Source organism: Sorex araneus, chromosome 3, assembly GCF_027595985.1.
Source record: "Sorex araneus isolate mSorAra2 chromosome 3, mSorAra2.pri, whole genome shotgun sequence".
Lineage (NCBI taxonomy): Eukaryota > Metazoa > Chordata > Mammalia > Eulipotyphla > Soricidae > Sorex > Sorex araneus.
The window spans coordinates 86,218,033-86,238,747 of NC_073304.1; the positions used below are offsets into that span (position 1 = coordinate 86,218,033).

General features: G+C 43.4%; 1 protein-coding gene and 1 non-coding gene across 2 annotated transcripts in view; one reads left to right on the forward strand and one right to left on the reverse strand.

The window, feature by feature from the left end:
- Positions 1-5,284: 5,284 nt before the first annotated feature.
- On the reverse strand, positions 5,285-5,366 carry TRNAS-GCU (transfer RNA serine (anticodon GCU)). The gene has a single exon. It is a non-coding gene; the product is annotated as a tRNA-Ser (tRNA).
- A 316-nt stretch (positions 5,367-5,682) lies between these two features.
- KNL1 (kinetochore scaffold 1) overlaps positions 5,683-20,715 on the forward strand; it is a 57,164-nt gene continuing 42,131 nt past the window's right edge. Inside the window, exons 1-7 of the mRNA XM_004609772.2 lie at positions 5,683-5,775; positions 8,153-8,205; positions 12,871-12,910; positions 17,037-17,096; positions 17,685-17,746; positions 17,952-18,004; positions 18,464-18,497. Of these exons, the coding sequence (XP_004609829.2) occupies positions 8,171-8,205; positions 12,871-12,910; positions 17,037-17,096; positions 17,685-17,746; positions 17,952-18,004; positions 18,464-18,497 (284 nt within the window). The 5' untranslated portion in view covers positions 5,683-5,775; positions 8,153-8,170. The remainder of the gene's footprint in view (positions 5,776-8,152; positions 8,206-12,870; positions 12,911-17,036; positions 17,097-17,684; positions 17,747-17,951; positions 18,005-18,463; positions 18,498-20,715) is intronic.

A 20,715-nucleotide genomic window follows, 5' to 3' on the forward strand; every position in this document is an offset into this window, starting at 1 on the left:
CCACTTCCAGTGCATCAGGTGAAAATAGTGTGGATGAGTCTGCTGCCACTCACTCGGATTCTGAGTCCGAGAGTAGCTCAGCTAAGCGGCCTCCAGACTGATCAGGATGTGCAATCGCCCAGCCCAGATGGAGAAAAAGCAGCTTCCATCTTATCATGGGTTAAGAATGGACTCAGTCATTTCAAAAAGGCCTGTGCCTCGTACGGACCTATATCTCTATACTGTAGAGAATATCTTACAGACTGGAGTAAAAAGGCTCATTGGGTACCTCAAGATTTTCACGTGTTGCTAAGACATACTTAAGCCCTTCTCAGTACATGCAGTGGAGGATGTGGTTCAGTGATCAGGCCAAGGCAAAATTTCAGGGCCTAGGCTATGCTGGATGAAAATTTTTAGGGATTAAATTGATTTATGAGATGTTAATATCACTGTCACTGTCATCCTGTTGCTCATCGATTTACTTGAGCAGGCACCAGTAACGTCTTCATTGTGAGACTTGTTGTTACTATTTTTGACATATCAAATACGCCACGGGTAGCTTGCCAGGCCCTGCCGTGTGGGCGAGATACTCTCGGTAGCTTGCCAGGCTCTCCGATGTTAATAAGTGAAGGGAAATGACGCAACCCAAAAAGGCAAGTCACCTTGCTTCGTGCTGTCTTTGTTCATGTCTGTGAGGCAGTCCTGAGTATGTGGGAGAAGATTGATTCAGATGCGGAATTTAAGGGAAGTTTTATAAAGATTGTCCAGAGGGCTTCAGAACCTTATGCAGGCTTCATAGAAAGGTTGATGGAAGCCATCGAAAGGCAGGCAAAGGGTGAGGAAACTCAAGAGTATTTATTGAAACAATTAGCCTTTGAAAATGCTAACAAGGATTGCCAGGCCATTACGCGCCTTATTAAAGAAAAGGAAGACATAATGGGGTACTTGAAAGCATGTCAGAATGTTGGTTCTGTTAAACATAAGGTACAAATGAAGACTGTTGAGGCCTATGCCTTACAGAGACAAGCTCAGAAAAGATGTTTTAATTGTGGAAAACCAGGCCACTTTCGTAAAGATTGTAGGGCGCCTCCCAACCGTGCTACTGTGCCACCTGGACCTTGTCCACTATGCCGTAAGGGAAACCACTGGGCCAGAGACTGCCGACCCAGAATTGCACCTCCTGGGCCCTATCCCAGGTGTAAGAAGGAAACCACCGGGCCAGAGACTGCCATGCCAGAGCACCTCCTAGGCCCTGTCCCTGGTGTAAGAGAGGAAATCATTGGGCCAGAGATTGTTGCTTCAATTTTGATGCAGCTGTTAACCCCAATTCAGAAAACCTGAAAGGGAGCCAGCCCCAGGCCCCACAAAATCAGGGGATGTTCCCAGCTATAGGCCCTCTCCCCAATGTGGTGTTTCAGAGCTCCAATCAGTAGACTTGCTGCAGCTAGTGACGGCAGGAAGCACAGCTTTGGATATTTAATGCCCTGATATGATTACTATAACTCTTGCCCAGGGTCCCTACAAATTAAATTCTGGTGTAAAGGGACCAATCCCACGAGGCACTGTAGGCCTACTCTTAGGGAGAAACAGTTTCACTATTAAGGGAATGACTGTTCATACTGGGGTCATTGATTCTGATTGTACTGGAGAAATACTAATTGTTATTACAGTGCCAATTGTTTGGACATTTAATAAGGGAGAGCGCATTGCTCAGCTTCTCTTGCTTCCACTTGTTATGCCAGGCCAATCCATTTGCCCTAGTAGGGGAGGTTTTGGCAGCACTAATTCTTTGATAGCCTATGTTGCCTGCCCACTTCTAACTCTTTTTTTTTTCTTTTTGGGTCACACCCAGCAATGCACAGGGGTTACTCCTGGCTCTGCACTTAGGAATTACCCCTGGCGGTGCTCAGGGGACCATATGGGATGGGAATCGAACCCGGGTTGGCCGCGTGCAAGGCAAACGCCCTACCCTCTATGCTATCACTCCAGCCCCTCCACTTCTAACTCTTGAGATTCATGGAAAGAAATTTAAGGGACTGATGGACTCAGGAGCCAAAGCCTCTACCATCTCTACCTAATATTGGCCTTGTAGCTGGGCTGTGCAGGCAATATCCTACGGTTTGCACGGAGTAGGCGTGATGCTTCTTCCTCTGTCCCGCAGAGTGCCATACAGTTAAAATGTATTCGTCCCAAGGGCATTACAGCTACTTTCCAGCCCTATGTAGCACGGATGCCTCTGAATTAATGGGGGCAAGATTTACTTGAGCAATGGCAAGCGGAAATTAGGATTCCCATTCCATTTCCTGCTGTGGGCTCTGATTCTGAGACCACCCTTCTTTTAATTGGAGCTGCTGCAGCTTTATGCCCAGCACCCCTCCATATTCATTGGAAATCCCACAATCCTGTGTGGTCCTCCCAGTGGCCCCTTAACAGTGAAAAACTAACTTAGTAGGAGAACAACTGAAGTTGGGACATATTGAAACTTCATTTTCAGAAAGGAATTCCCCTGTCTTTGTCATTGAAAAGAAATCAGGCAGGTGGTGTTTGTTGATTGACCTATGGAATGTTAACTCCACCATGGTTCCCATGGGGGCTCTTCAGCCCCGCCTTCCTTACCCTTAACTTGAAGCGGCAGATGCCCCAGGTGCTGTCCAGAGATGCAGGCAGTGCATGTTTGTCAGCGTGTGAATCATTACAACATGCCAGCCAACCAAAAGCTTGCTTTCAGTAGACTAGAGGCCGCCCCAAAAGCCTCCATCCTCCTCGAAGAGTCTGGCAAGCTACTGAGGATATCCCACCCGCATGGCAGAACCTGGCAAGCTACTGGTGATGTTTTGATAGGCCAAAAACAATAACAGAAACAATAATGTGCTCTTCATGTTCCAGAAGCGAGCAGATGCCGTTGGGCTGCACTGGCATGTGACAGGGAAGAATAAAGACGTTACTGGTGCTCACTTGAGCAATTGATGAACAACGGGATGATAGTGATAGTGATCGTGATCGATGACAAAATAACTGGTAAGGTTGCTATTAATTTGTCTCTTCCCTTTATTGAAGAAAGTGCTTTCAAATCAATAATAGTGAGGGGGTGGGAAGATGTAATTTCCCTCCTACTTCTAACTAAATAACCAACTAAATTCTATTTATGTACCCCTGGTAAGTAACATTTCTATGTAGCACTATCATCCCATTGCTCATCGATTTCCTCGAGTGGGCACCAGTAACATCTCTTTTGTGAAGCTGGTTACTGTTTTTGGCATGTCGAATATGCCATCGGGAGCTTGCCAGTGCGGGCGGGATACTCTCAGTAGCTTGCCCAGCTCTCTGAGAGGGACGGAGGAATCGAACCTGGGTCAGCCACGTGCAAGGCAAATGCCCTACCCGCTGTGCTATCACTCCAGTCCATTTCTATGTAACATTTCTGTAAAGGGAGCATGAAGAATGGAGAGCAACATTCAAGACTCAACATTCCAGTTGCTAAATTGACTCTCAGCTCTTAGTGCAGGGAAGGCTCCACATTTCAAGGCAGTTGGATTTCTGGAGAAAAAGGCAGTGAAGCTGGAGGAGCTGGTGCTTCTGCCTTCCTCTCTCAGCACAGTAAACATTGCTGAAATTCCTGTCAACCCTCTGGTCAGGGGCATGGTGTCTTATAGACAGGTTGGTGGGGAAGAGAATTTTCAAATCAGCGCATGGGATTGATGAGCACTGCTAACTGATCTCTGCCAAGATATGGAATGTTGCTGGAGAGCCACCCGAGTAACAAGTTTAGCTTACACTGCTCTTTCTGCTGTTAGAGAAGTGCCTGTGGATTTGATTCCTAGCATCCCATAGGGTCCCCCGAACACCACCAGGGTAATTCCCGAATGCAGGGCCAGGAGTTACCCCTGAGAACCTCTGGGTGTGACCCAAAAATCAAACACCAAAACCAAAAAGAGCCTTAGGCAAGTTTACCTTTTCATAGTCTTATCAGTAAAATGAAGTAATAAACAAATCATGATCATAAGGTTATGGTCTCTTAAAGTGATGTTGAGTTAGAGTATGTGTCTCCTGTAAGTCTCCTGTAAATAATAAATCCTGTAGATGGCTATTCCCATGATATGAGATATCTGCACTGGGGACTAATAAGTAATCAAAAAGAATTTTTATTTTCAGTGGCAAGAATTGAATTCGTGTCTTCACACATTAAGATAAACTGAAACACACCCCAGTCTCCCAGATACATATATTTAAATGCTGAGATTTGTAACACTAAAGTGTGTGTGTGTGTTGAATCCTATGTTCACGATTTTATTGGTCTTTACATACATGTGTGGGATTTTTAGCCATTTCAATATTATTCATTCTGTTGTGCATGTAATACCTTCTTGTGGTTTTGTTCACATTTCTTTGGTTACTAATGAAAATGAGACTTTTTCTCCGTGTAGAATGATTCTTCAATATCCTCTGATATGAAAGGCTTGACAAGTTCTTTTCTAGTCTTCTATTTGGTTTTGTCCATGAGTTAAGGAAGGTTGTTAAGTGTGTGTTGAATAATCAAGACTGATGACCTTTCAAGGGGAGACTCCCTCTATTCTTTTTCTGCATCCTACTGCTCCCTCTCTGCTTAAATCCAAGAGAGGATTTACACCTTCCCTGTACTTATACCTTTCCGCCTTTTCCTTTTCCAGACAGAGTCAGGTTTCAGGTCTGGCATCTCTGCATTAAGGATACTTAACGTCAAGTTTCCAGATAGGCATGTTTTTCCGGGTTTTTTTGTTTTTTTTTTTTTAACATTTCGTAAACATATTCCTTGAGTCCCTGCAGTCAATCCTGAACACTGGACCTCACCATAGATTTGGATATTTCGGAGTACAGAAAGGTATTTAAATTCTCAGCAATTCAAAGCCTTCCAGTCCTCAGCAATGCGAAGACCTCAACGATTGAAGAGGCTCAGTCAGAAGCTTGGTGAGCTCCTGTGGAGCTGAGCAGCCCTGGAATATTTGGGGATTGGTAATTACCGTGAAGTCGATGCACTATTATTTGCTTAATTAAAATAAGTTAGATCTAGCACAGACGTTTTCTAATTACTTTCCCTAATCTTTTGGGGTTCTTTTTTTGGCGGCGGGTGTCACTCCGGACCGTGCCCTCCCTCCCTTTTCTGTACCTGAGGTCCGAACTCTTCAGATGCTTTCCGCGAATTAAAAGCTGAGATTGATAGCGTTACGGTAAATTGACTAATAAATCAGACCTGTATTAATCAAGTACTTCCATTCCGCAAATAAGTTTCACGTTCATTTTTCCTCAAATCTGAGACAAAAGCTAAGTTCGACGAGGATGGGATTCGAACCCACGCGTGCAGAGCACAATGGATTAGCAGTCCATCGCCTTAACCACTCGGCCACCTCGTCCCCGAAGCTTACTCCTTCCTGGTAGCTATAGGGAGTAACATCGGGGGGACGTGACGCAATGTCATGGAGGCCGCCATTTTGTACGGAAGCAAAGCTCCGATCATTTCCATTGTAACCAATAAAAGTAAGATGGCCGCTCCCATGTCGTGAGGGATCCCAGTAACGGGAAAGGACCAGAAGAATTTGGGTGTAAAGTTAGACAATCTAAAGGGAATGAAACTGGCCCGGAGAAGGAAGAAATTTGGCTCAAGGAGTCGGAAGAGGGGAGACGCCGGTACCCGGGGGCGGGGCCTTGGCGGAGGCGGCTCTGAGCATGCGCATCAGCTGGGCGGTTATATTTGAATGCTGGTCTGGGCCGCTCGGGCGTTGTGACGTGACGTCGAGGGCCCCTGTGTGAGCTTCTTCTCCGGTGAGCGCGCGAACCCCAAACTCACCTAAGGAGGCTTTGTCAGGAAGGTGGGCCGCGGCGGGTTACGAGAATCCCTTTGGTTCTGGGTTCCGGGGGGATTTTAGGTTTCGTGTGAGCGCCCTGAAAAGCCCCGCGGTGAGGGGTGGAGACGCTCCCTCAGCCGGCCGGTCTCCGACGCCGACGGACCCGGAGCCGACGCTTCCCCGGGCGCGGGCGCCTTTCTTTCCGCTCCTCGGCGTGCAGATGTGCTGTCCGGCCCCTCCCTAGCCCTGTTCTTGCCGCACCCGCACCCCCTCGGGCCGGCTCGAACCCGGGCGGGGGGGTCTCTTGGCGCGTCCCGGCCGCGGCGCCCGCCCCGCCATCTTCCGTCAGCGCTCCCGGCGCGTCGCCGCGCCAGCTCCCCGGCTCTGCGTTTCGGGCTCAGCCTTTTCTGAAGGGAACCGCAGCGAGTGATTTAAAAAAAAAAAAAAAAAACACTCTTGGAATGACAGTGTCTTGATCGGGTGCTCGTGGCAGGGACCTGACGAAGTTATCAGGGCGCGCGTGAGGACTCTTAGGATCTTCCCGCTCATTATTAGACACCAGTTAAAGCGCCTTTTGGTTTGTTTGTTTTCAAATCTGTTTCAGTAGAAAAACAAACCCGGGGACAGGGTATTGCCAGCGAAAATTTAAAGATGTTTATAGAGGTATTTCATGGAAGGCTAACTCGGAGCTTGCTAGGGACACTTAAGAGTCAGGTTTTCACTTGAGCTGAATTGATCGATGACGTCTGTTGGGGGTGCCTCGTCTGGCTCGTGCTAGGACCCGGAGTGGGTGACTCGGGAGTCCCTGATCCTATCGAGTGGAGTCTGAAAAAGGAATACTTAGCGGTGCGAACCGGTGCGACACCCAAGTAAAAATGTGCGATATTTCATAAGAGTCAGAGGAAGGGTGCGTCTGGTGCTAATATGAGGCTGTGAATGAACTTGCAGTGATGCTCTAAATCTGCACCGCCCAGCGTTGTATACTTAAGTGACTATTGAATAGTTGGAATGTAGATTTTATTTGTCTGGGGCCACACCAGGGCTGTATTCAGAGCTTACTCCTGGCTCTGCACTCAGAAGTTACTCCTGGTGGGACTCTGGGGACCCTGTGGGATAAGGGGGTATCAAACCCAGGTCGGTGGTGTGCAAGGCAAGCTCCTTACCCGTTATTATTGCACAGACCCGCCCCCCAAGAGTTTTCTTTAAATGTAAAAGTAGTGAAAGTGGTTGCCTTTGAGAAGGATATTAAAGTGAAGGGAACTGCTGTTACTTTGGTTTTTTATTTGTCTGAGGGGCACACCCTGTGGTGCTCAGCTCTCTAGGGTCGCTCCTGACAGGACTCAGAGAACCTTCTGGGTTGTGGGATGTCGACCTTCTGGGTTGTGGGATGCTGGGTGGCTGTCAGAGCTTCCAGAAGTCCCAGGGGCTCTAATAATTTCTCATGTTCTAGGATCCTGTAGTGTGGGTAGAGTGGTACTTTTTTCTCTATTTTGGTCTTACCACAGAAAATAATCCTGAAATCACAACCATGCCTTTTATTTTGTTTTTGTTGTATGTGGGCTATACCTGGCCCTGCTCAAGGACTACTCCTGGTTCAGTGCTTGTGTTATGGCTTGCCCCAAAGAGTGCAAGAGTGCTCAGGGAATCATGTGGTACCAGGAGTTGAACCCAGAGTTCTTCCTGGCAGTGCAACTGCTCTAGCCTGTTGAGCTAGCAATTCTGTGGTCCCAAACAATTCATTGGGGGAAGTGGGATGGGGAGGGTGCACAACTGACTGAGCTCAGGCTCTTTTCCTGTCCCTGCCTCTGGAATCATTCCTAGCACAAGAAATGATATGTGGGGGGCTGGAGCGATAGCACAGCGGGTAGGGCGTTTGCCTTGCACGTGATCAACCCGGGTTCAATTCCCAGCATCCCATATGGTCCCCTGAGCATGGCCAGGGATAATTCCTGAGTGCAGAGCCAGGAGTAACCCCTGTGCAGAGCCAGGTGTGATCCAAAAAGCAAAAAAAAACAAACAAAAACCATATGTGGGGGGCTGGAGCAATAGCGGTAGGGTGTTTGCCTTGCACGCACCCAACCCAGGTTCTATTCCCAGCATCCCATATGGTCCCCTGAGCATGGCCAGGAGTAATTCCTGAGTGCATGAGCCAGGAGTAATTGTGCATTGCCAGGTGTGACCAAAAAAGCCAAAAAAAAAAAAAAGAAAAGAAAAGAAAAAGAAACCAAATATGGTTTCAGGTATCTAATCTGGATTGGTTGCATGCGAGGCTATGCAACCCCACAATAGTTCTCAATCTAATCATAGGTTGTAATTTCTCTTCATTCACTCACCTTTTCTGATATTTATTATAGAAAAAATTCTCTTCAGAAATGGATGTGATATCTTCAGAAACCAGTGATGAAAAGTAAGTCTATGCAACTAAAAATATTAAATTGTTAACATAGAAAGATGCTCTTCTAATTAGCATGAATATTTATAACGTCTGAAATATTTTTTTATTCTGTTCCGGAAAAGAAGTATTACAAAGTCATTGACTCCTTACTATTGGATAAACTTCTCTTAGAATCAGACTTAACTTTAGAAATTAAGTTAGAAATTAACTTTAGAAATTTAGTTACCATCTTTTCAATTTAAGAATGAGAAAATTTGGAGGCATTACATTGTAAACCATAATGCCCAAAAGGAGAGAAGAAAGAAAAGTGCCTGCTATAAAGACAGGCAGGCTAGGGAGGGGGAGATGGCTGGAGCAAAACTGGGATTATTGGTGGCAGGAAATGTACACTAGTGGAGGATAGGAGTTGCAATATTGTATGACTGAAATCCATCACAAACAACTTTGTAACTGTATCTCACTGTGATTTAAGAAAAAAAAATAATTTAGGGAATGTTTAGGGAAAAAAGAAAATTGAAATCATGGAAATAAAATGATTTGTCCAGAGTTGGCATCACAAACTAGTGACTTGCTTACTGGTGCCCGCTCGAGCTAAAAATTTAAAATCTTAATGTTGTAATGGTGGGCTCATTTTCTTAGCAATAACCTGAAGTATTACATATGACCTTTATGCCAGGAACTTTACATTCTGATCTCAGCACTACCTATTCTTATCTCTTGGTTCCCATAGACATTTGCATTTTCAAAACCTGGTCTAAAAATCACATAGTAAAATAAGAGGTAAAGTTTTATACCTCAATAAGTATGGTAAATTGTACTGTGCTAGCATACAATATATATTTTTCAAAAGTTAAACAATTTATGGTAGACATTATAGAATTTCAGAAGTTTAGCATCACATCTCTAAGTATATATAATATTTGCCACATCTACCATCAAAGTTCCAGTGTCATTCTACCATCTAAAGGTCTCTACTCATTCCTCCTATCCCTCTCTCCTTTCCTCTGATAACCACTGTAGCTTTCTTTCTTTCTTTCTTTCTTTCTTTCTTTCTTTCTTTCTTTCTTTCTTTCTTTCTTTCTTTCTTTCTTTCTTTCTTTCTTTCCTTCTTTCCTTCTTTCTTTTTTTGTAATTGAATCACTGGGAAATAGAACATTGCAAAGCTATTCATGATTGGGTTTCAATCATACAAACAATGTTCCAACACCTATCCCTTTACCAGTTTACATTTCCCATCACCAATGTCCCCAGTTTCCCTTCCACCATCTCCCTAACACCACTCCCTGCTCCTGCCTCTATGACAGGCACCTTTCTTCTTTCTCTGTCTCTCTGTCTCTGTCTCTCTCTCTCTGTCTCCCTCTCTCTGCTTTTGTGCATTATGGTTTGCAATACAGGTACTAAGAAGTCATCATGTTTGTTCAGGGGGATCAGTATTTTTGTTGGGAAGATACAATTGGAATAGCTTTTTTTAACGGGGTGGCAACTTTGGGGTGTAGACGTGACTGCCAGGGCTTCTGGGAGTATAGGGAAGTTGAGAGAGGTAGCCCATCATGACCCCAAGAAAACCTGGGGATTTCAGTTACATAACTAGCATACCCCAATTTTCAACAGATTAGTATCCAGGTAAGGTCCATCTCAAGATGGTGGAGTCCAGCTGCAGCATGATAATGATTGGATTGTGGGAGCAAGCAGCTGCTGGGACTCTGTTTTGGCGGGCACTGGACTAACCCACCCACCCCCCTCCTATGTGTCCTGGATTGTTCAGCCTTGCATGGGTCCAAGATTAACTGCAGCTTTTGATCTCTTTTGAGATTTATATAGGAGTGTCTGAAGCAAGGCCAATCAATGAGCTTGTATGGCTGAGTCAGAGATGGTTTGTGGAAGTGGCTCCTGTGTACCTTACTTTTGGCTGTTTAATCTCTCAGAAAACTTGGTCCTGAGGGCTGGAGCAATAGCACAGTTGGTAGGGTGTTTGCCTTGCATGCGGTTGACCTGGGTTTGACTCCTAGCATCCTAAATGGTCCCCTGAGCACTGCCAGGAGTAATTCTTGACTGCATAGCCAGGAGTAACCCCTGTGCATCAGTGGGTGTGACCCAAAAAGGAAAAAAAAAAAAGAAAACTTGGTCCTAAGTTGTTGGAGTATGACCAGAGGCATAGCAGTGATTTTGGGGTGTCAGGAAGGCCGAGGACAACATCAGCCTGCCAATGCCGGTCCCTGCAGGTCCAGGTTGACCTGAAGGTGGCACCCCTGGGACCCAGTGGCAATGGCAGCAGCGGTCCAGGCAAGGACTGGACCTGGGCCAGGGTTGCTACTGTTTGTGTCTTGGGGACTCCAGGCAGGTCATAGCCACCACTCTTGCAGAACCTGACGAGAGGGCACACTCCCCAATCTCAGTCTCTAGACAGTTGTCTCTCAGGGAGGTCCTCTCCATAATACGCTGTGGGTAGCATAGGTTGGTCTCAGGAAGAAATGGTGGCGGGGCTGCTCTATGGTGGGAAACTTGGGTCTCCTACGCCAGCTATGGGATCTGTGCTTTGTGGTGATGCCTAGTTGGATCCAAAGAGCCCTATTCAGTCACTTTAAAACTCTGCTGCAGCCCAGAGTGCTGAGCGGCCAATAGTTGTGGTAGCTCTGCCTACTGGCAGCCATGCCACCTTCCTCACAAGTCCCACTTCAGACCAGCACTCTGCGGCGCGCGTTTAATGGTGCTCTCTGAGACAGAATTTCCAAGGGGTGTTCACATTCACTTACACAGAAATTTTATGACCTCATCGGCTGTATCCAGAGATACCATCCCTCTGCCAGCTTGCTGCTCGCCACCTCATCTTAACCAGAACTCCTTAACATTATAGTTTTCACCAAGTCTAAGAGTTGGTTTTGTTGCTTTTTGCCAGTTAATTTACCTTATTCACAATCCATGTACAAGCAAAACCATCTGATAACTGTTGTTTTGCTTCATTATTTCACTTAACAAAATCACTAGATCAGTCCCATTTTTGTTCTAAAGGCATGATTTCATCTTTTTTTTTTTTCCCATTTTGTGCCAGAATTCTAACCCAGGACCTCATAAATGTATTAAGTGCTCTACCATAGAACTACATTCTGACTCTCTTCTTTTATGTGTATATATCTATCTAATCTATTGTCATTATTGTCATGGGGTGGGGTTGGGGGGGCACACTTGGATGTGAGTCTCTCAAGCAGTCTCTCAACACAGGATGCCCTAGAACCCATCAGCAATACTCTCCTAGTCAGGCTGCCAATTCAATGCAAGGGCCCAAGGATATGGTACTATTTGGGCCCTACTAAGCCTGGGATTATTCAGAACATCCAGAAAGTGCTGGGAATCCATCAGGACCACACCCAGTGGTGCTCCAGGGCCTTCAGGGCTGTACCTGACAATTATGCCTGATTGCTATACTATTTTTCCAGCCCTACAACAATTTCTGTATAAAGTCATCTTATTAATGGGCATTTATGTTCATTCCATGTTTTAACAACAATATATTTTTCTTTGCTTATTTAATTTTGGGTTTTGGGGTTTTAAACCATACCCAGTGGTTCTGGGAGCTACTCCCAGCTTTGTGCTCTGGGTTGCTGCTGCTGATGCGCTTATAACTATTGCCATGCTTGATATTGAACGAGCCTTGACCATACATATGGCACGTGCCTAACTCCTATACTATCTCTCTGGCCCTACTGTATGTATTTCATTTTTTCATTTTATTGAATCGCCATTACTTACAGAATTATAGTTGTTTATTATTAAGTTTCAGGCATGCAATGTTCCAACACCAATCACTTTTCACCAGTGTCCACTTCCTTCCACCAGTATCCCTGGTTTTTCTCCCCTACCTCAGGCCTGCGTTTATATATCAGGCACTTTCTCCCTCCCACATTGTTCTAGTGTTCCCTTCCCTATCTTAGCCCTCCCCCCTCCCCCCCACTCTAGTGAAAGGCTTCCTACTGAAGACCAGTTCTCCAGCTCTTTGTTTCTATTGCCTTTGGGACTTTGTTATTCCCCTACAAAGTTTCATTATATTTTACATATGAGAGAGATCAGTCTGTGTCTGCCTCTCCCTCTGACCATCTTCACTCAACATGATACTCTGCAGATTCATCCACATAGCAGCAAATTGTATGACTTCATCTTCTCAGGACCACGTAGTTTAGTATCCCATTGTGCTTATGTACCACAGTTTCTTTATCCAGTCATCTGTTCTTGGACAGTTGGGCTGTTTCCAGACTTTGGCTTTCATGAGTAGTGCTGCAGTGAATGTAGGAGTGCAGATGTCTTTCCTGCATTATATGTTTGGATCCTTCAGGTATATTCTAAGGAATGGAATTACTGGGTCCCATGGAAACCCAATTGCTAGTTTTTTGAATAATGATCATTTTGATTTTCAAAAAATCTGGACCAGTTGACATTCCCACCAGCAGTGAATGAAGGTCCCTGTTCCCCCTACATCACATCCTTGATAACACTTGTTACAGTCTGTATTTGAAACTGCTGACTTCCTAGATATGAATTGTACGGATTATGGATTTTGCTAAAATGAAAGTGATGTTTGATGTTAAGTTAGAATAATGCTAATTTAAAAGCATATAAGGATGCTATGATGTTGACCATTGAAATCTTTTCCAATGTGTATGCAAATTGTTTTTTTTCTTTCAGTGGCTGTATAGAGAGACCTGTAAGAACACGACGTTCCTCAGTAAGAAATACTTTTAAAAATGACTCCTCTCCCTTCCTTTTGTTGTTGTAATGACTGGGAGTTGTACATGCTTGGCAGTGGTAACTGCCTGGGCTCGAATATCAGACTGTGATGGATACTCATTTTCCCCTGGTGCTCACCGAGGTTTGCATTCCTTTTGTTGCAGTGCATGCTCATGTCCTCTCTCTCTTAGTTGAGGCACTCAAGTCATAGTTGTGCTTGTAGGGTTGCTACAGTGCTGACCCATATACTGGCCAGAGGTAGCTATTCCTGGCCATGGAGTTTACATATCTAAGTAACACTTCAGTTAACACTTTTTTAAAAATTAAATTTCTTGGGGCTGGAGTGATAGTACAGCGGGTAGGGCGTTTGCCTTGCATGCGGCTGACCCGGGTTCAATTCCCAGCATCCCATATGGTCCTCTGAGCACTGCCAGGGGTGATTCTTGAGTGCAGAGCCAGGAATAACCCTTGTGAATTGCCAGTTGTGACCCAAAAAGCAAAAAAAAGGAAAAAATTAAATTTCTTTTTTGTTGTTTTGGGCCAGGCCTGGCTTTGCTTGGGGTTACTCCCATTCTGGTGCTCAGGTGTCACTTCTGGTGGAACTCTGGGGCAATACATGGCATGGTCCCCAGGGAACTAAATTGAATCCAGAGCCTCATGCATGCAACACAATTGCTCTGTCATTGAGCCACATCCCTGGCTGTATAAAAATAAAAAGAAAGGGCGTGGGCGAGGGAAGGGACGCCTCACCGCACCGAGCCAGGCACAGGGCCTAGGGCAGCAGCTGTCTCTCCCGCCACCCTAGTTCGGTAGCCTCCAGCCGCTTCCCCCACCCCGGGGAGGTTGATGGCGAAGATGTGGCAGGCGAAGGAAGGAACGGAGCCATGATGGTTGGTCTCACTTGCAGTTTATTCCAATCTTCTCTCTATACACTCTCTGTCCTCTCTACACCTTTCCGCCCCCTATACACTCTCTGCCCCTTTTATTGATCATGGCCCTTCTAAAGGGCGCAATACATTGACGTCACCAAAGGCACCAAAAGATCTTACAGGAAGAACATTGAGGCAACATAATTCTCTTGTATCTGCAGGCCATTAATCTGGGCCCTGGGAAAGAAGATACAAAACCAAAACTGAAGCCTTCATTGGGCTGAAAGCACTCGGACTTACATCCCAAAGACCAGGCTGGGCTGCAGCAAGAAATCTACATGTCAATTACAAACTAGACAGCACCTGAAATTTACATCCCAAAGACTAGGCTGGGCCAGAGCCTGGAATCTACAATGTCAAGTCAAACCTGGCTAGCACCTAAAATCTGCAGGTCAAAGATCAGCTAGGTTTCTGTGACAAAAGGCTTCTGTGACAAAACTCCAGAAGGCAGCTGGAAAAGGGGGAAATATTCCAACACCTGGCCTCTAAATTAATAATTAATATCTCTTGTTGAGTGATAGCTATATAAAAGACTAATTTGGTTTTGGTTTGTGAATTATCATCTACTCTTACTGATTCCTATTGGTCCCAAATATTTAAATATTTAACCAAGAAGCTAAACTATTCTTCAAATATACTGAAATTTATATTAATTTCATAGTAATTTTATGAATTATTATACTAATTCAAAATCACATTTCAATAAAGTTGTTGAAAATTTTATTTAGAGGCTGGGCAATACACTAAAGGACTTGAATGCATATTTTTGCTTGTGGGTGTTCTGGGTTTGATTGTTAGCACTGCATGAGCCCCTGAACACAAAGCTGGGAATAGTCCCAACAATTCTCCCAATTCTCCCACAAATATGACTCCCAAATAAAATATAATTGTCTAAAGCAAATTATATATATTAGGTATTATTTATTTATACATAAATATGTTTACATACATATATATATTTATTTATTTTTAATTTAGGCATGGGGATAATTCAGGGCGTGGAGTACATGCTTTCTATTGTAGGAGCCCTTGATTTAACCTTCACCACTGCTTGTTCTTCTGAATATTCCGGCAAGTGGTTCAACACTAGACATAGATGTTGAACAACTCTGGGTGAGACCCCCCAAACAAATATATACATATATATACATACATACATATATGTGTGTATGTATGTATATATATATATATATATATATATATATATATATATATATCTTGAAGCAGGGCAAAAAGTTAAACTCAAACTGTATAATCCCAAAATCTGTTGTGTTATTTAATTGAAGACAAGTTGACTTTAAGCACAATTATCTGATGAGGATTTCCAGCAATATCACGGTGTTAGGATTTCTTTTTACTTTTTCTTCTCTGTGTTTTCTGGATAATCTCCATTATAGGATAGGCTGTCTGCTAGTGATGATGACAATGTACTCCCAAATTCCAGGTTCAAATCCTGTATGAAACTAGTGTCTTATTTCCTAAAGATAAAAAGACAAAATTCCTAGACGGAAGCATTTTTACTTTTTTGATTTTTTGTTTGTTTAGAGTATTGGGATGCTGGGGATCTAAGCTAGGGCCTCATACATGCAAGGCAAGTGGTCTTTGGCCTTCATATGCCTCCTTTATCACCTTCTTTAAAAATATTGATTTTTTTTTTTGGTTGAATCAACTGGTTGAATCTTTGTTCTCTTCACTGTTGATAAGACTATCATCTCCAGATTTTTCAGACTGGGGCTATATTTTATACTATAGAGTTGGTATGTACCTTCATCCAGATACCTTCCTCTTCATTTTGAATGAAATATACAAAGGTATTGAATGATGTGGGTAGAAGAAAGGGATAGATGTCAAAAACTTATAGAGGCCACACATGCCAGGCGTATGCCCCAACTACTATACTATTTTCTGTCCCTGAGGAAAAGGTCTTATGTTTCATTTCATACCTACTGAATAAGTCAACTGCTATAATACCTGCTTTTCCCCCAGCCATTTTAATGAAATTTTGCAATATTTTTAAATGTTGTAGAAAATAGAATTCTGTTTAATTAGGAAGATATATAAACACATTTTTAAATCTTTTATTGTACTCCATATCAAGAAAAACATAAAAGGGCCCAGAGGATGATTCCATGGCTGAAACAGCCTGCCTTGCTAGTGTAAGGCCATGAGTCCAGACCTGGTGGTGCCCACAGACTTCTTATTTCTCAGTAACAAGCGTGTCCACTGTCCTTATGACAGTCATTGGCCGGACCAGCACAAACACAGCAATGGAATTCAGAGGTTCTTCTTTATTTATTGACTTGATGAGTTAGAGCTCAACAAGGCATACAGCATCACTATGCATTAAAATTTTGGGGAGACATTCTCAAAGTTATAAGATGATTTTGATAAAAATCAGCAAAATAACTTTTCAAAGTGCCTTTTTAACTTTTTGCTTTTTTGGGGGGTCACACCCAACAATGCACAGGGGATACTCCTGGCTCTGGGATGTTGGGAATTGAACCCAGGTCATGCAAGGCAAACGTCCTACTCACTGTGCTATCACTCTAGCCCCTCAAAGTGACTTTAAGGGAGAAAGTATGTCAGAATTTTTTTTATCTTAGACTCTATTAGATATCATTGTTAGTTCATTGCTATGTTTAACTAATTATGATTCCTACAATAAAATATTTAACTTCCAGTAAAAAAAAAAAACTTACAGAGGCCAAAAACTTATTTTCAGTTTTTGGGCCATACCCTTGGTGCTCGGGGGACCAGGTGGTACTAGAAATCCAACCCAAGGGCTGGAGTGATAGCACAGCGGGTAGGGCGTTTGCCTTGCACGCAACTGACCTAGGTTCGAATCCTAGCATCCCATATGGTCCCCTGAGCACCGCCAGGAGTAATTCTTGAGTGCATGCGCCAGGAGTAACCCCTGTGCATCGCCGGGTGTGACAGAAAAGAAAAAAAAAATTTAGAAATCCAACCCAGGCCTACTGTGTTCAAAGCGTGCATGTTAGCCTTTTGAGCTATATCCCTGCCCCTAGTTGAAAAATATTTATGCCATGTTATGCCACATAGCATAACACTGAACAGAGTCAATTTAAAGAGTTATAGAGGTTCTATAAGTATTTTAGCATCTATGCCTTTCTTCTTGTGGTATAACTTAATGTGATTACCAATGAAATTATTCTTGAACAATTCTGTTGTGTCTAGATTTTGAAACCCCCAAGGAGCCCTCTTCAGGACCTCAATGGTGGAAATGAAAGAGTCCAGGTAAGTCTGTAGTTCAAATGCTTTATAGATGACTATTTTTCATTAATATTATTATTATTATTCATTAACTCCCGAACATCTCAGCATTGTAGCCTATTATGCTCTTTAGTGCATTTGAACAATATGTTTTATGTTTACTGGCTTTTAAAGCAAAACTTTAAACCTCTGATTAAAGAGGAGGATACCAGTGTTGTTGAAAAAATAGGAAAAACAGAGAACAAGAATGAAATAACAGATTTTCCATTGGTGGTCTATAAAAGGAAGTAAAACAAAGATTGTGATTTTGATAGTATGAATATTACTTAACAGTAAAAGGCTTGTCTTACATGTGTGAGACCTTAGCTAAGTTTGATCACTGGTACTGAACAGGTCAAAAAGAGATCTTTGGGGGCTGGGTAGATCACTCAGAGGGCTGGAGTACATGATTTCATAAGTCCCCAAATTTGTTTTGTGGGTATAATGTTTCTTACATGGATACAATTAAGGTATTTGAGAATCAAATTAAATAAGAATAATAATTCTTGTACTTTGGAAAATTAGTTCACAATGGTTTCATTAAGAATCATACCACCTATTTTCTGCCCTTAGGAATCCAATGCTTTGAGAAATAAGAAAAACACTCGTCGAGTCAGCTTTGCAGATACTATAAAGTGAGCTGGAAGAAAAATAATTAAAATGTCGGATAAGTAAAGCTTTATTGGTACATCAAAACAAATTTATTGGAGGCTGTGGAGATGAATCAGAGGGCTGAAGCTTAAAGTATTAATCAACTATGTTAACACAAGCTATAAAGAGTCACCATTAGTTTCTAATTAAAAATTACAATTTTTCAGTAATTTTTGTTTTCTCTTTTAGGGTATTTCAGACAGAATCTCATGTCAAATTCAAAAGAAATTCAGAACATGCAGGTAAATTTGTTGCTGAAAAGCCAATAAGTCTGTTTTCTTTCTTTTTGGGGGGTGGGAAACATATCTCAGAGATTACTGCTGGCTCTGCACTCAGGGATCACTCTATCACTCTGGGGCTGGGTAACATATGGGGTTCTGGGGATTGAACCTATATCTGTTGCATACAAGGCAAATGCTTTAGCTCCTCTACTACCTCTTGATCTAGTTTTATAGTTCTACCTGCTGTACTATTTATTGCTCAGGCCCTAAGTCTGTTTTGTTTAAAAGTTTACCCTGGTTATCTAATAAGCCAATTGATACATCTTATTTCTTAAACATTGTAACAAATAACGGTGTCAGAAAATAAGATGGTAGCTAATAATTTCTTTTGTTCCTTTGTTAATGTTTGAACTCTAAAGAAGTTTTCTAAAGCTGTATCAGTGTATCCTTGAAATTTTCAAATTTTTATTTTATTTTTAGAAACAGAAGCAGGAGAAAATGTTCCTTTTATACAGTAAGTAATGAAAATGCTACTAAAATTATATTTTAGAAGTTTTTAATTCTTATTAAATGAAGTGAGATTTTTTGGGGTCTTGTTGTGCTTGGGATCAAAGCCAGGGCATACTACATGCAATAAAAGTGCTCTATTGTTGAATTAGATCTTAGGCTCCTAATGAAGTGCTGCTGAGTTTTTTTGTTTGTTTTTTGTTTTGATGGGGGAACTGGAGGTGGAATATGTGTTTTAAGCCAAACCTGGCTCTGTGCTCAGGGATCATTCCAGGTGGTGCTCAGGGGACCATATGGGGACTGAGGATTGAGCCCAAATTGACTACATGCAAAGCAAGCAAGTGCCTTACCTGCTGTATTGTCTCTCCAGCTCCCCAAATTAGGTGTTTTTTGAAATTAGTCTTTTAATTTTGTGTATTGAGAGGCTTAGGGGCCACATCTGACAGTACCTGCAGGGATCACTCATGGTACCCATGGGACCATGCTGTGTAAGGTATTAAACCCAGGCCTCTTCTTTTCAAAGCATGCTTACCAGCCGTTTGAGCTAACTCTCTGTCCCAGGTACTTTTTTTTTTCTTTTTGGGTCACACTCTGCAATGCACAGGGGTCACTCCTGGCTTTGCACTAAGGAATCACTCTGGCGGTGTTCAGGGGACCATATGGGATGCCGGGAATTGAACCCGGGTCGGCCGCGTGCAAGGCAAATGCCCTACCCGCTGTACTGTCTGTCGCTCCAGCCCCTGTCCCAGGTACTTTTTTTTTTTTTTTGCTTTTTGGGTCACACCCAGCGATGCTCAGGGGTTATTCCTGGCTTTGCACTCAGGAATTACTCCTGGCGGTGCTCGGGGGACCATATGGGATGTCGGGGATCGAATCCAGGTCGGCCGCGTGCAAGGCAAACGCCCTACCCGCTGTGCTATCGCTCCGGCCCATGTCCCAGGTACTTTTAAAGAAGTACTTTAAAATTATTTTTCTGGTTCATGGGTCACACCTGACAGTGCTCAGAGATCACTCCTGGTGGTGCTCAGGGAACAATATGTGGTTCGAGGATCAAACTGAAGTCTGTCTCATGCAAGGTAAGCATCCTACCTGCTCTACTATTTCCCTGACCCAGAGTACATTTTTAACTTAAAAAATACTTTAAAAGAGGGAGAGGCATTCAGAGAACGTTCAATGGGCTGAATACATGCTTTGCATACAGAGTAGGTCTGTATTAGATCCTGGCACTGCCTGGTCCCCTGAGCACAAGCTGGGAATAGCTCCCCAGAATCCCCCAAATGTCCCTCCCCTGTAGGATAACATTGGTTTATCCTTTCTGCCTTGCCGAAGGGAGCTTAGTTTATTGGGTTACTCCCATCACAGTGCTCCCATTCCTCTGTATTTATTTGTAACTTTTTTCTTTGTGCTTTGTTGACTTGTAAATGTTTTTCTCTTCTCCTTAAGTCCTTCACATAGTTAATTCAGAGCAATGTCCTTTTTGTATGAACACAAGAAGACAATGCTATGATTTCCTAACATGGGAGTTAATTGACTCTAGATAATATTTTCCTCCTGGACATGTTCTCTCGACAGATGGGTTATTTTTTTGTTTTGTTTGGTTTTGTGCTGGACATCAAACCCAGGGCCTCACATATATAAGTCATATGTCACTGAACTACAGACATGTACCCTTGAAATTAACCACCATTAAGAAGGCCCAAAAGATGGCATAGTGGCTTAAATCACCTGCCCAGGAAACATGGTTGAGAATCAAATCCTTATACCTCTAGCATGCAGGGGCTGGAACAATAGCACAGCAGGTAGGGCGTTTGCCTTGCATGCGGCCGACCCGGGTTCGATTCCCAGCATCCCATATGGTCCTCTGAGTACCGCTAGGAGTGATTCCTGAGTGCAGAGCCAGGAGTAACCCCTGTGCATCACTAGGTGTGACCCAAAAAGAAAAAATACCTCTAGCATGCATGCAGAGGTGATTCTGATGAGAACAGGGCTCAGAAGACTTGGGCCAGAAAGAACACTGGGTAAGCTGCTTGTTTTGCAAGTGACTGACCCTGGTTTGATCCCTGATACCCCATCTGATCCTTCAATTACAGTCAAGTGCTCTCCCTGAGTGCAGAGCTAGAAGTAAGTCCTCAGCACTCCTGAGTGTGATCTAAAAACAAAACAAACAAAAGAGTTAGTGGTATATAGAGCTTGGTGTGAGGCCATGAGCCAGCCCCACCCCATTC